The sequence below is a fragment of the Zea mays genome, chromosome 10, assembly GCF_902167145.1.
Source record: "Zea mays cultivar B73 chromosome 10, Zm-B73-REFERENCE-NAM-5.0, whole genome shotgun sequence".
Taxonomy (NCBI): domain Eukaryota; kingdom Viridiplantae; phylum Streptophyta; class Magnoliopsida; order Poales; family Poaceae; genus Zea; species Zea mays.
In genome coordinates this window covers 98684465-98699589 of record NC_050105.1, presented here as the reverse complement: position 1 = coordinate 98699589, position 15125 = coordinate 98684465, and the positions used below count along the sequence as shown (strand labels likewise).

At 42.0% G+C, this 15125-nt stretch overlaps 1 protein-coding gene across 1 annotated transcript; it reads left to right on the top strand.

Annotated features, from left to right (window-relative positions):
- Positions 1-13144: 13144 nt before the first annotated feature.
- Positions 13145-13874, top strand: LOC100280452 (5a2 protein). Its single transcript, NM_001153372.2, has 2 exons — positions 13145-13525; positions 13674-13874. The coding sequence occupies exons 1-2, from the start codon at positions 13207-13209 to the stop codon at positions 13715-13717; spliced, it is 363 nt and encodes a 120-aa protein (NP_001146844.1). The 5' UTR covers positions 13145-13206; the 3' UTR covers positions 13718-13874.
- The last annotated feature ends 1251 nt before the right edge of the window (positions 13875-15125 follow it).

Genomic DNA, 15125 nt, shown 5'->3' with positions numbered 1-15125 from the left:
AAGTGGATTTCCCACTTTGGAAAATCATGTACCTAAAGTGACTTTTAGGAATAGGAAACCTAATCTTAGGAACCGAATCAAAACTATTTTTGTAAATATTTATATGCTTGAGTATTTGTCCTTATGATAAATGCTTGATTCGATTCTTTTATTGAGTGTGAAGAGTTGTGGAGTAATGTCCACAATTGCATCTATATATATTTAAGCAAAAAATGTCTATAAGATAACTAATCATCTTATATAATTATCCATTAAAGTATCTAGATTAAAGATCCATTTTATCTTAATAGATTCATCTTAACTTAAAAGGATTCTATCTTATCCTTCCGACTTGTCCTAACCACTTTGCTTACCTCATCCTAAGGTAACAACCAGGATCTAAACCAAATTAATTAAATTGTATCTAGTCCAAACTAGTAATACCAATCTAACCTAGATCTGATATAATGTGATAGATTAATCTAACCTAACGAAGGCTAACCTTAAGTTAAGCAAATCTAATGTAAGTTACTTTACAGGAAAGTTAATACCGATGAAATAAATTAGACTCTACTCCTATAAAACATGTTTTAACTTAGGCCATTCTGCACACAGACCAACTCGGCCGTATGCAGCTACCTTAACCATCCGATAGCTGCATAACCCCTCTGTTTTAACCTATCAGAGATTCTGACCTACCTACACCATATAATCCATCCTATCTCCAAAGATTCTAACATATCCTAATAATATTTATCCTACCCTAGTAGTGGACTATCTAACATGTCCCGTTTGGCTGTGGTGGACTAGCTTTATGTGGGGTTAAGATCAAGTAGTTGCTTTTAGTTGGTCAGGTAATTATTACTAGTAGAGAGCCAGATTTTAGCATCAAACCAAAGTTATTAGCCCAAAAGTACTCCTTACAAATAGAAAGAATACCAGAAACCATAATCCTAATCATAATCATCAAAACCATAATTATCCTCATCATCATCTGTAATCATAGTATCTCTAATCAAAGGAGCTCCTAAGGCCGCTCATAACCGTGAGCACGACTGATATGCCAGTTTTATAACACTCTGCAGAGGTTGCACACTTTACCCACGAGCAGTGATTCCTTTTTGCCTCGGGCCGATCAAACCCTTAAACACTACTAAGGTGAATAAGCAAGGTTTCACTACGTAGCCTTTACAAAGATTCCCTGAGGCTGTAGTCGCCTTTTAGGTTTCCTAAATGTACCGCACTCCTCCACAAGGGGCAAACCACCCTCGGTAGAGCGAGCTGCATACACCGAGCCCCATTGACAGCATGACGGTGAAGCAACTACACCTCAGTTCCTCTAATTATTTGGCTAAGGGCGTCCCATACCACCCTCATGACTATACTGTTTTCCCGGCTGGTCATCCAACGAACCAGTCCTTATGGAGAGGCACTCGAGAAACTGCTCGAGCCCCCTTAAATGTTATAATGTCATCATCATAATCAAAAGTAAACATCGTGTCATAAATAATCTCATCATGTTCATTGATTAGAGTAAAGCGCTAGCATAGAGCTAAACCAAAAATGATCCAACCCAAATAGGTGAACAAGGACAAGGTAAACAAGAACTAGTCAATCCTTAGGTATAAATTGTGTAAATGTGGGGATATGAATTATAAAATGTATAGGACATAGATAAGTCAGAGGACACTTGCCTTCACCAACCAACTGCTGCTTAGGGTCTTCGCCTGCAACTCCTTCGGACTCCGCCAACGGACCGTTATCTATACGAGTTCAAACATACATTCCACATTCTTAACATAGAAAGAAACAATACACCACAAAATAAAAATATAACAACTAAACAGATGCGTGGCGCAGGGCTCGCATCTACGACTATGCGAGAAAAGAAACTATGACGATCGAAGCTACGATCGAGAGACATAGCGATTATGTTTAGCAGCTATGGATTAAAATACTTATCTAAATATAATCATATTAATTAACAATCACACAATGCATAAATAAAATTGGCACTAGGTCCTGATTAGTTCGGTATTTGATTAATCGCGGTTACACTACGCACTTTAATTATTAGACGCGATCCTAGGTAAATTAAAAAGGATCGTCGCGCGATGAAGCGCGCGACACAACACATGATCTAAATGGAACTAAAAAGGATTGTCGCGTGGCGAAGCGCGCGACACAACGCGTGATTTAAACGGAATTAAAAACGGATTGTCATGCGACGAAGCGTGCGACACCACACGTGATGTAAACTGAATTTAAAACGCGACAACGCGCACATGGGGACAGGGCGCGCGCATGGGCTGCGCAAGGGCCACACATGAGCGAGCACCTAGGGCCAGGCCGTGCGCTGGCCGCGCAGAGCTAGGGCCGCGTCGAGCGAACCACGTGCTGGCCGCGCCGCGCCGAGCCGCGCGCGCAGGGGGCGCGCCGGGGCTGAGCCGACCGCGGACCAGGAAGGGCGCGCCGGGGCCGGGCCACCTCGACCAGGGGCCGCCGCCAGGGGAGGTCGCGCTGGGCAGGGCCGGCCGCGCGCATGGAGGGCGCATGGGCAGGGAGAGGAAGGGAGGAGAGAGAGAGGGGGGAGGAGAGGGGAAGCTCGCCTCGGGGCTCGATGTACGGCTGCAACTGCTCACCGGGATCCACCCTAGGGCATGGAGAGAGGTGGAGAGAGGGAGAGGGAGGTTATGTTGCGCGAGAATGGGAGAATGAGGGGAGGGGCGTGCATGGGAGGGGGCACGGGCGCCTGGGCACGTGCCCAGGGCCGGGCTAGGCCACGGGCCGACTTCCCTCTACTCGATCTCGCCTGCTTCTAATCAAAATTAATCCGCGAAGCGAACACCAAAACTAGACGAAAGGATGCCTAGCCACAACATCAGACAAAATAAATACGCTCTGGCATGATGAAACAACAATATCAACTTAGGTTTTGGTTACACGCGATACGGACACCAGTCCCTATGTTGCTTTGAAAATAGGAGGAAGGAGCGAAACAGGAAGAGAAAAAGAGAGTAACGTCTGAATTTGGTGAATATTGAAGACAAAAATTTATACCTCAAATTCAGGGCGTTACAGATCCCCATGAGAGTTTTATTACTATTTAATTAAGATGGCATATCGATAAAACTGACGACGTGGAATAGGAATTATATGAGTGAGATCTCATGAGGCCGGTCCCCATGAGAGTTCCATTGTTATTTAACAAGACTTCTACATCATGTGAAATAAAATGAACCATAGATCAAACAACCATCCTCAATGTATAGTTTCATTATATAGCTTCGTAGATATTTATTTTGCGAATGGAAGCTTAGCTAGACCAGATAGGTGGCTCTAGTAGACTCCTTAGGTCACACCAAAAACACAGGTCTGTCTAAGAACTCACGTAGGTTCTCACATGTGCCACTATATATAGGTGGAGCAAGAGTTCGGGGCTTTTCTGATCGACCAACATGAGAAGGCTATATTCACTTTTAAGGAAAATTCTTGTGAGTTGTCTTGGCCTCATGGATTTGAAATTGTAAATGAAACTCAAAATTATGGGCCATGTTTCATTTCATCACATAGAAGATAGTCTTGGAAATAGTATAATTAAATATAGGATTAGGAAATGGTATACTATTTTGTCTATCTCTCGCCAAACTTGGGTGCTGTTTGGTTCATGAAAAGTAACGTAAATGGTAACGGTAATGATCTCCACTCGATTACCATTGGTAACAAGTTTGAATAGGAGAGTATCAATTTCTATTGTAGTATCTCATTACGGTTGGACTTAACCAAACATGATTTAATGTTATCGGTTACCATTCACATTACAAATATGTGAACCAAACAACACCTTATATCATTAATGCAAAGCTATCTGTTTGAAGATTCCTTGGCGTTAATTTGTATTGAGACTTGACTTTTGGTGTGCTATAAATGAAGTGTGTAGTGCAGGCTTGATAAACAACATTATTCAGCATTATGTTGGCTCTTGCTCCTAGCAAATAACAACACCATATTTACTACAATACAATGATTACTATAAAAGTAATGCTGCGAGTCTTGGTCTATTCATTAGTTTTTAATATACTTGAGACACATCAATCTTTGGGAAATAAGGAAAATTGTGACAAGGATAAAAAAATTAATTAAGCACCAATGCAAAAGGTGCATTGTAGTTGGCCGTAAATTCCCTACCAACAAACTATGTTGCAATGCTATGAAAAGAGTTGATATGGCTTGTTGGATTAATGTGGGCTTGGCCCAAATTAATATTCAATAATAGTCAATGCTAATGGCCCACTTTAATGCTATGGTGTACTAATTATTTAGTACCATATTGGAAGTTCAAAAGACAAATCAATCAACTTAAATAGGTGGACTATTGGTGCATCTATTGAGAAGTTGAGAAAAGGATGAAGGACTGCCACACGCGCGCGCGCGCGCCGCCGCCGCCGCCGCCGGGCCGGGCCGGGCCGGGCCGGGCCGGGCCGTGGCTCGTGGCTCGTGGCTCGTGGCTCGTGGCTCGTGGCTCGTGGCTCGTGGCTCGTGGCTCGTGGTAGATCGGACCTTGGTCCGAATATTCCTTTCAAACGGTTGCGCATTTTGCCTGGAGCGATCGTTTCACGTTATTATGGCTAGTAACGGACGTCGTTATGGCTAGTAACGGACGTCATTACTGTCGTCAGTTTCCAGTTCTAATGCGCGACCGTTTCTGTCCGTTGGTCTTCTCCCTCCTTCTGACCGCCTATAAGAATGGAGAGGGAGGGCTCTTCCAGGCACGCGAATTGCAAGCAACACATTCCCGTCCCACCTTCTGCGAGCACAGAGAGAGTGGGAGAGCAGGCCTCCGAAATCACCGACCGCAGAGATACACTTGCACGGGTGTGCGGGCGATCAGATTTTTGGGGAGCGTCTTCGCGACTGCTCGCGTGATCTGCTTCGTCTTCTTCCCGGCGACCGTTCGAGGGACTGCACTGCGTACACCTTCCTGCATCGACTTCGTACGGCTACATCGAACAAACACACGAGATGACTCGTGTGAATGGAGCCACTGATGCCTTGAGCATCGGTCCCTCCGCTGGGTACACTCTATTCTTCGTATTCGTGCATGTTTTATTGCTATTTACTGCTTATGCGAGTAGTTATACACACATGCACATACATGTCATCACATATATCGCACTGTTTTTCTGGATTAAATTAAAACTAAAAATGCCTAACTTTCTAACAATCCAAAAATCTGATATTAGGCATTTTTCTGTTAGTGGTTTTGCTGCTGCGTTAAAACCAAGTGAACCTTTTGATGGGACATTTTACAAGAGATGGCGTAGTAAGATGATACTGTGGTTGACCGCAATGAACTGCTATCACGCCGCACAGGGGAAACCCGAACAGTTCACTCCTGAAGAGGAGAGAATGTTCGACGTTGCCGATAACCTGTTTCGAGGCGCCGTGATTGGCGCTCTTGCCAACAAGTATGTTGATTCTTATCTAACGTGCACATCTGCAAAAGAGTTATGGGATGCATTAGATGAGAAGTTTGGTGTTTCTGATGCTGGTAGCGAGCTGTACATCATGGAGCAGCTGTTTGACTATAAGATGGTGGAAAACCGTCCTGTAGTTGAACAGGCTCATGAAATACAGGCACTGGCAAAAGAACTCGAACAATTCCCATGTGTCTTACCTGACAAGTTCGTGGCCGGCGGTATTATCGCTAAACTGCCACCTTCTTGGACGGATTTTGCTACCACTCTAAAACATAAGAGACAAGAGTTTAGCGTGGCTGAGCTTATTGGTTCTCTTGATGTTGAGGAGAGGGCGAGAGCAAAAGACACTCGTGGAAAAGGAGTTGAGACTTCTAGTGCCAATATGGTACAAAAGAAGAACTCCAATGCATCACATAATAATAAAAAGAAAAACAAGCAACAGAATGCCACGAAGCCCAAGCAGGCAGCCTCGTTCAAAAAGAAGAACAAAGGAGCTGGTTGCTTTGTTTGCGGAAGTACTGATCATTGGGCAAGCGCTTGTCCAGACCGCAAATTTAAGCAAGAGAAAAAACCAGCTCAAGAGAAGAAAACAGTAAACATGGTTGTTAGCGAGACTGCAGAAGGAACATCGGGGTATGGTAATCTTTTACCTACTGTTCTTTCAGTGTGTCAATCCCCTGAGTGGTGGGCTGATACCGGTGCTAATATTCATGTGTGTGCTGATATTTCTTTATTTTCTTCTTATCAGTGCAAAGGGACTGGAGCCTTGCTGATGGGGAACGGATCACATGCGCGTGTTCTTGGTGTTGGTACAGTCATTCTGAAGTTTACTTCGGGAAAGACGGTGCTATTGAAGAACGTGCAGCATGTCCCCTCCATCAAAAAGAATCTAGTTAGTGGCTCTCAATTGTGCCGAGATGGCTACAAAATTGTCTTTGAGTCTAATAAATGTATACTGTCTAAGTATGGAACGTTTGTTGGAAAAGGCTATGACAGCGGAGGCTTGTTCCGCTTATCTTTGCATGATGCGTGTAATAAGTCTGTGAACAATGTTGTTTCGAATGAGTCGTATATTTGGCATTCACGACTTTGTCATATCAATTTTGGTTGTGTCTCGCGGTTAGCAGATTTAAATTTAATCCCGAAATTTGATTTAGTCAAAGGTTCTAAGTGCCAGGTGTGCGTGCAATCTAAGCAACCTCGCAAGCCTCACAAGGCTGCGGAGGCGAGGAATTTGGCACCACTGGACTTAATACATTCCGATTTATGTGAGATGAACGGAATATTGACTAAAGGAGGCAAGCGATATTTTATTACTTTTATCGATGACTCTACTAGATTTTGTTATGTGTATCTCTTAAAATCAAAAGATGAAGCTTTGCATTATTTTAAGACCTACAAAGCTGAAGTTGAAAATCAACTCGAGAGGAAAATTAAACGGTTAAGGTCTGATCGTGGTGGAGAATATTTTTCGGGTGATTTTTCTGATTTCTGTGTGGAACATGGTATTATTCATGAGAGGACACCGCCATACTCACCACAATCCAATGGGGTTGCTGAAAGAAAGAACCGTACTCTAACTGATTTGGTTAACGCCATGTTAGAGACTTCAGGGCTATCTAAGGAATGGTGGGGTGAGGCGATCTTGACGGCGTGTCATGTCCTGAATAAAGTTCCCACAAAGAACAAAGAAATCACACCATTCGAGGAATGGGAAAAGAAGAAATTAAATATCTCCTATTTGCGCACCTGGGGTTGTTTGGCTAAAGTGAATGTGCCAATTAACAAGAAGCGCAAATTAGGACCGAAAACTGTTGATTGTGTTTTCCTTGGGTATGCTTTCCACAGCATTGGATATAGGTTTTTAATTATAAACTCTGGAGTACCGGACATGTTGGTTGGTACAATTATGGAGTCCAGAGATGCTACGTTTTTTGAGGACGAATTTCCCATGAAAGCTACACATGATATGTCTAATGATGAACCAACGATACCCCATGAGCATTTTATTCCGGTAGAACACACTGAGGAATCCCATATACATAATCATGTGGAAAATGACAATGTATCAACTCGAAAGAGTAAGAGACCAAGGATTGCAAAGTCCTTTGGTGATGATTACATTGTATATCTTGTGGATGACACACCAAGTACCATTGAAGAGGCATATTCCTCTCCTGATGCTGACTTTTGGAAGGAAGCAATAAGGAGTGAGATGGATTCTATTATGTCTAATGCAACTTGGGAGGTAGTTGAGCGTCCATATGGGTGTAAGCCCATTGGAAGTAAATGGGTGTTCAAGAAAAAACTTAGGCCTGATGGTACTATTGAAAGGTACAAGGCGAGGCTTGTAATTAAAGGCTATTCACAGAAGGAAGGTGAGGATTTCTTTGATACTTATTCACCTGTGGCTCGATTGACCACAATTCGTGTGCTACTTTCTTTGGCTGCCTCTCATGGTCTACTCGTCCATCAAATGGATGTTAAGACAGCATTCCTAAATGGAGAGCTAGATGAGGAAATTTACATGGAGCAGCCAGCTGGGTTTGTAGCAAACGGTCAAGAAGGCATGGTGTGTAAATTATTGAAATCTTTATATGGCCTAAAACAAGCACCTAAGCAATGGCATGAAAAGTTCGATAGAACTTTGACATCTGCCGGTTTTGTTGTGAACGAAGCAGACAAGTGTGTATACTATCGGTATGGTGGGGGCGAGGGAGTAATTTTATGCCTATATGTTGATGACATTCTAATCTTGGGGACGAGTCTTGATGTGATTAAAGAGACAAAAGACTTTCTATCTAATAATTTTGAAATGAAAGATTTGGGAGAAGCTGATGTTATTCTTAACATTAAGCTACTGAGAGAAGGCATTGGTGGGATCACACTTGTGCAATCCCATTATGTGGAAAAGGTTTTGAGTCGCTTTGGTTTTAGCGAATGTGAACCTGCTCCAACGCCTTATGATCCTAGTAAGCTATTAAAGAAAAATCGAAGGATAGCTAGGGATCAATTGAGATATTCCCAAATAATTGGTTCACTCATGTACTTAGCTAGCGCTACGAGACCTGACATCTCATTTGCTGTGAGCAAACTTAGTCGATTTGTTTCAAATCCGGGAGATGATCACTGGCGTGCTCTTGAGAGAGTTTTGCGCTATCTAAAGGGTACTATGAGTTTAGGCATCCATTATACCGGGTACCCAACAGTACTGGAGGGTTATTGTGATGCAAACTGGATATCTGATGCTGATGAGATATATGCCACAAGTGGATATGTGTTTTCACTTGGAGGTGGTGCTGTTTCATGGAAGTCTTGCAAGCAGACCATCTTAACGAGGTCGACTATGGAAGCAGAACTCACAGCATTAGATACCGCTTCAGTTGAGGCTGAGTGGCTTCGTGAACTCCTTATGGATTTACCGGTGGTTGAAAAACCTGTGCCGGCTATTTCCATGAACTGTGATAATCAGACTGTGATAATTAAGATAAACAGTTCTAAGGATAATATGAAGTCGACAAGGCACATAAAGAGGCGTTTGAAATCTGTCAGGAAATTGAGAAACTCCGGAGTAATAGCGTTGGATTATGTCCATACGTCTAAAAATCTGGCAGATCAATTTACTAAGGGGCTATCACGTAGTGTGATAGATAGTGCATCAAGTGAGATGGGCATGAGACCCACCTAAAGTTTATCATAGTGGTAACCTGTTCTATGTGATCGGAGATCCCGTGAATTAGAATGGTGAAACAAGCTAGTGGTAGACTGAGAGGAAAGACCCTTAATAAGGCTCATTTCAGATGCATATCTTTCCTTACTGTAAGGTAGGTTGGTGTTTACACCTTAATATGTTCCAAGTGGCTTTGTGAAGCAAAGATGTTGTCCTACAGAACATCTTTAGAGGAACATACCTATATGGGTTAACTGCTAGTCACAGTTTATGAGATCTGGGTGGTTTCTAGATACCCATGAAAGGCTATGGAGTTTGACTTATATGCTCCAACCAGAGGGAATGCGTTCAGCAATCTAGTACTGGTAAAGAGTTTAGATGAAACTCATTCCACGCAAAACTGCCAATTCAAGGCCTAGTCCATTGTGCAGTTGTGGTCAAGTGTAGTCTAAGTTCTAGGTGGATGTTCAACTTAACAGTCTCCATCGAAACACCAGTATATCAAACGTTTGAGGTGATGAGAGCTTTTTAGTGTGACTTAGCATTTGGTGGGGATTGTTGGATTAATGTGGGCTTGGCCCAAATTAATATTCAATAATAGTCAATGCTAATGGCCCACTTTAATGCTATGGTGTACTAATTATTTAGTACCATATTGGAAGTTCAAAAGACAAATCAATCAACTTAAATAGGTGGACTATTGGTGCATCTATTGAGAAGTTGAGAAAAGGATGAAGGACTGCCACACGCGCGCGCGCGCGCGCCGCCGCCGCCGCCGCCGGCCGGGCCGGGCCGTGGCTCGTGGCTCGTGGCTCGTGGCTCGTGGCTCGTGGCTCGTGGCTCGTGGCTCGTGGTAGATCGGACCTTGGTCCGAATATTCCTTTCAAACGGTTGCGCATTTTGCCTGGAGCGATGACCGTCATAATAACCGTCCGTTTCACGTCATTATGGCTAGTAACGGACGTCATAATAACCGTCCGTTTCACGTTATTATGGCTAGTAACGGACGTCGTTATGGCTAGTAACGGACGTCATTACTGTCGTCAGTTTCCAGTTCTAATGCGCGACCGTTTCTGTCCGTTGGTCTTCTCCCTCCTTCTGACCGCCTATAAGAATGGAGAGGGAGGGCTCTTCCAGGCACGCGAATTGCCTCACGCGAATTGCAAGCAACACATTCCCGTCCCACCTTCTGCGAGCACAGAGAGAGTGGGAGAGCAGGCCTCCGAAATCACCGACCGCAGAGATACACTTGCACGGGTGTGCGGGCGATCAGATTTTTGGGGAGCGTCTTCGCGACTGCTCGCGTGATCTGCTTCGTCTTCTTCCCGGCGACCGTTCGAGGGACTGCACTGCGTACACCTTCCTGCATCGACTTCGTACGGCTACATCGAACAAACACACGAGATGACTCGTGTGAATGGAGCCACTGATGCCTTGAGCATCGGTCCCTCCGCTGGGTACACTCTATTCTTCGTATTCGTGCATGTTTTATTGCTATTTACTGCTTATGCGAGTAGTTATACACACATGCACATACATGTCATCACATATATCGCACTGTTTTTCTGGATTAAATTAAAACTAAAAATGCCTAACTTTCTAACATGGCTTGCGTCTGTCGTAGCATAACACCAAAAGAGCAGATCACAATAAGTATCGTCAAGGTTGTGGATGTTGCAAAGGACGTGGAAGTAAGTACCTAACACTAATATTTTGTTTATTTAAATTACTCTACTAATATGTTGTCGACATCAAATAAGTATTAGCAAGTAAGAAACCAAGAGAAACTATATTTTGAGCAGATGTAACCTGGACAAACAATATAATTTGATGAACTTATTTATCATCTTGGACTGTTCCAGCACAACTGCTGGCATCGGTGCATCTGTAAGGGTTCAACAAAGCCAGCAACAACGGGCACATGGATAAGAGTTCAATAAAGGAAGCAACCACATGAAAATCTTGAGATAAATCAATGAATGTATGCTCTACTGGCTTTTGGAAAATTAGATCAATATAATATGAGATGTGATTTATTTATATGGCCATAAATCTACTCTTAATAAACACCCATGGCTCTAAACGGAAAATTATGGTGCGGATCTGAATGCTTATTAGATCAATATAATATGCCCATGGCTCTAAACGGATCTGAATGCTTATTATGGTGCGGAGGAGCAAATCAGTGAAGTCGCATTAGCTTTATCGGCTTCTAGTTTATTTTTATAAAACAGAGAGAACTACACAATATGTTCGATTGAGCCACCTTTTTATCAAATTGTTAATCATGAAGATTTTGTCTTGGATTATGTCCCAGTGAAGAGCTTGCATCCTTTCCAAATCAGGTTAGTGCAGCGGGAATGGTTCAAAAGATCCAACAAATTGAATATGCTATACCAACTTTACGCTGAAGTTCCCATTCGGAGTCCTCTATTTCTAGCTATTTGTGCATATCTTGGAGCCAAATTCAAAAATAGGTTTATGCTTCAATTCTAATTTTTCAGAATTGGGCTCTCCCAAATAAACTCTATATTCCGCACACAGGCCGAGCATAGCCGACCTCCGCCACTTCACACAACGAATTCAACCATGTATTAGAGAGAGATAGAGACGAGGGAGGCAGCTCTCTCCACGAAAAGGAGTGTTGCCTGGGATTGTTTCCCATATGGTCTGTAGGTTGTAACATTGGTGACAATGGTTAGTGATGTCACAATAGTGCCTCCTCCATATTTACCATTTATAGTCTCCGAAGCACCAAACTATATCTTGTGTTGTTCTATTCTTGCAGACTACATTTCGGCCTTATTTGGATGCTCATCATGTATCCATGTAGGGTTCGTGTGGTGTAGAAATTAAACTAAATTTTCACACGAAACCACTCCAACCCACATGGATTGATGTGGATACATGGCCATCCAAACAAGCCCTTATAGAGGAAGACGAAGATCTAAGAATTTGAGGTGCTCCCAATTATGTCTCTCGATCCCCAACTGATTGAAGCTACGTGTCTGGGGCTAGAAGTTATGACGGAGGGGCTTGGCCAATACCATGTGTGATAGGATGTGATGGCAATATAATTTATATTTCCTTTCCAGATTTTTGGTTATGCATGTTTTTCATAATGGTAGGCATGGGAAACTTTTTCAAAAATACTAAATAGATCTAATGGCTATTAAAATTAATTGTGGCTACGAAGGGGTGATGACAACACATGATGGTACACCGTAAACAAAATAGTGGGAAATGGGTGCACGACGAGGGTTGTGAGATTTCTAGCTTATATTACACAACACGGTAGTGGTGTCCACGCACTTATTTCTTGTAGGCTACTAGTTTCATCATTCCCATTTAAAATCAATTGAGTTTCATGCGGATAAAACCTTTTTTGCATAGTTAGCAACGAACACGCTGCAAACCATGTGAAACTCCACTGAGAGTGTTTTGTTATGAAATTGTGTGTTGTTGGCCTTGTTTCATTTTACCACCTAGTACAAGGTACTTTTTGGATATAGTGCAATTAAATATATCATAGGGAATGGGTATCAAAATTAAATGAGTCATACCATGTTGCATGTCTATCTTTAGCAAGAATTGGATCATTGATGCAATGCTATCTGTTCGAAGATTCCATGGCATTAATTTTTAGTGAGACTTGGACTTTACCCTAAAACTTATAGATAGAAGGGTGGAGTGCAAGCATGATAGATGAAACCCTAGGATCATTTATTTTCATTGCACCATGCAACATTTAAATGCGTATGGATATGAAATTGTAAATGAAACTATAGATTATGTCCTTGTTTCATTTCATCACCTACAATGTACTCTCTTGGGTATGCTGGAATTAAATCTAGCACTAGGAAAGGGTATACCCATGTTGTCTGTCTCTCTCTCGAAGGTTTGCATCTTTAATGCAATGCTATCTGTTTGAAGATTCCTTGGCATTAATTTGTAGTGAGACATAGAGGCTTATGGTTTGCTATAAATAGAAGTGTGCAATGCAGGCATGATACACAACATTGTTTCAGTATTTTGTTGGCTCAGTGAGATAGACAAAAGTTGCTCTTGGCATGATACATGAATACTACAAAAGTAATGCTACGGGTCTTGGTGTTTTCTTTACTCTTTACTATGCTTTCGACACATCAAGCTTTGGGGAATAAGGAAAATTGTGACAAGGATAAAGATTTCATTAAGCGTCAATGCGAAAAGTGCATTGGAGTTGGTCGTAAATTCCCTACGACACAACTATGTTGCAATGCTATAAAAAGAGCTGATATGGCTTGCGTCTGTCGTAGCATAACACTAGAAGAGCAGCTCACAATAAGTGTCGTGAAGGTTGTGGATGTTGCAAAGGAATGTGGCAACCCGGTGCCGCCTGGAAATAAATGTGGAAGTGAGTACCTAACACTAATATTTTGTTTATTTAAATTACTCTACTATTATGTTGTTTACATCAAATAAGTATTCACGAGGAAGAAACCAAGACAAACTATATTTTGAGCAGATCTAACTTGGCATAATTTGATGAACTTGTTTATCAGCTTGGACTGTTCCACCACAACTGCTGGGATGGGTGCATCCGTAAGGGTTCAACAAAGCGAGCAACAAAGGGCGCATGGATAGGAGTTCAACAATGAAAGCAATCATAGGAAAATCTTGAGATAAATGAATGAATGTATGCTCTACTGGCTTTTGGAAAATTAGATCAAAATAATATGAGATGTGATTTATTTATATGGCCATAAATCTACTCTTAATAAACACCGTATGGCCATGGCTCTAAACGGAACTGAATGCTTACTGTGGTGGGGAGAAGCAAATCAGTGAAGTCGCATTAGCTTTATCGTCTTCTAGTTTATTTTTATAGAAAAGTGGGAACTGCACAATATGTTTGATTGAGCCACCCTCTTTTTATCAAATTGTTAATCATGAATATTTTCTCTTGGATTAGAGTCCAAGCGAAGAGCTTGGATCCTTTCCAAATCAAGTTTGTGCAGAGGGAATGGTTCAAAAGATCCAACAAGTTGAATATGATATAACAACTTTACGCGGAATTTCCCATTCGGAGTCCTCTATTTCTAGCTATTTGTGCATATCTTGTAACCAAATTCAAAATAGGTTTATGCTTCAAATCTGATTTTTCAAGATTGGGCTCTCCCAAATAGACTCTATATTCCGCACACAGGCCGAGGATAGCCGACCTCTGCCACTTCACACAACGAATTCACCCATTCTGATCCAAATATCTTCAAGTTTGTTATATCGTCCTGTGCTTGATCATTTCATGAGGCCCACCTCTAGCTGCTATGTTACCTCCTTCATTCTCTGCCCCCAACTGAATCTTACCAGCTATCAGGCTTCACCTCAGTGAACAACTGCACGTGCTGATTTTGAAAATAAAGTGATAAAAAAACAAAAAAAGTTCTTTGGGGCATAAAGAGAGAGGGTATCGAAGCATAATTAAATTATGAGCACAGAGTGTGTCGTTAAGGACCTCCATCGTGAGTATTTAAACTGAATGCTGATGTGCAGGAAAGAAAAATGATAAAAGGCGTAGCAAGCGCATGTAAATGTTGTCCTCGTAGACCACTGGTTGACTGTACTCTTTAGCATCCTAGTCCCACGTTATATGGATTAGGGTGTGATCCTCACATTTATTGCATTTTCCTCTTGCCTCCATGTAGGCCTGAGATTTGGCTATAGCTATATTATCAAAGATGTCCCAAGTGTTTATTTTGAAAACTCCCATGTATTAGAGAGAGACAGATGAGGGAGCCATATCGTAGCAAAACTCCTTAATTATTACAAACATTAGCACAAACTTACTTCTCAAGCTAAATTGTAAATTGTGAGTTTCAATTTGTGTATATAGCTTTCTATACAAACCTAGACATTCATGTATGTCTAGATATAAAAAACAAAAAGTGGCATGCAAATTGAAAAGGATGGAGAACTAGTAAACAAAATAATTATTGTAGGATAAACATGGACAC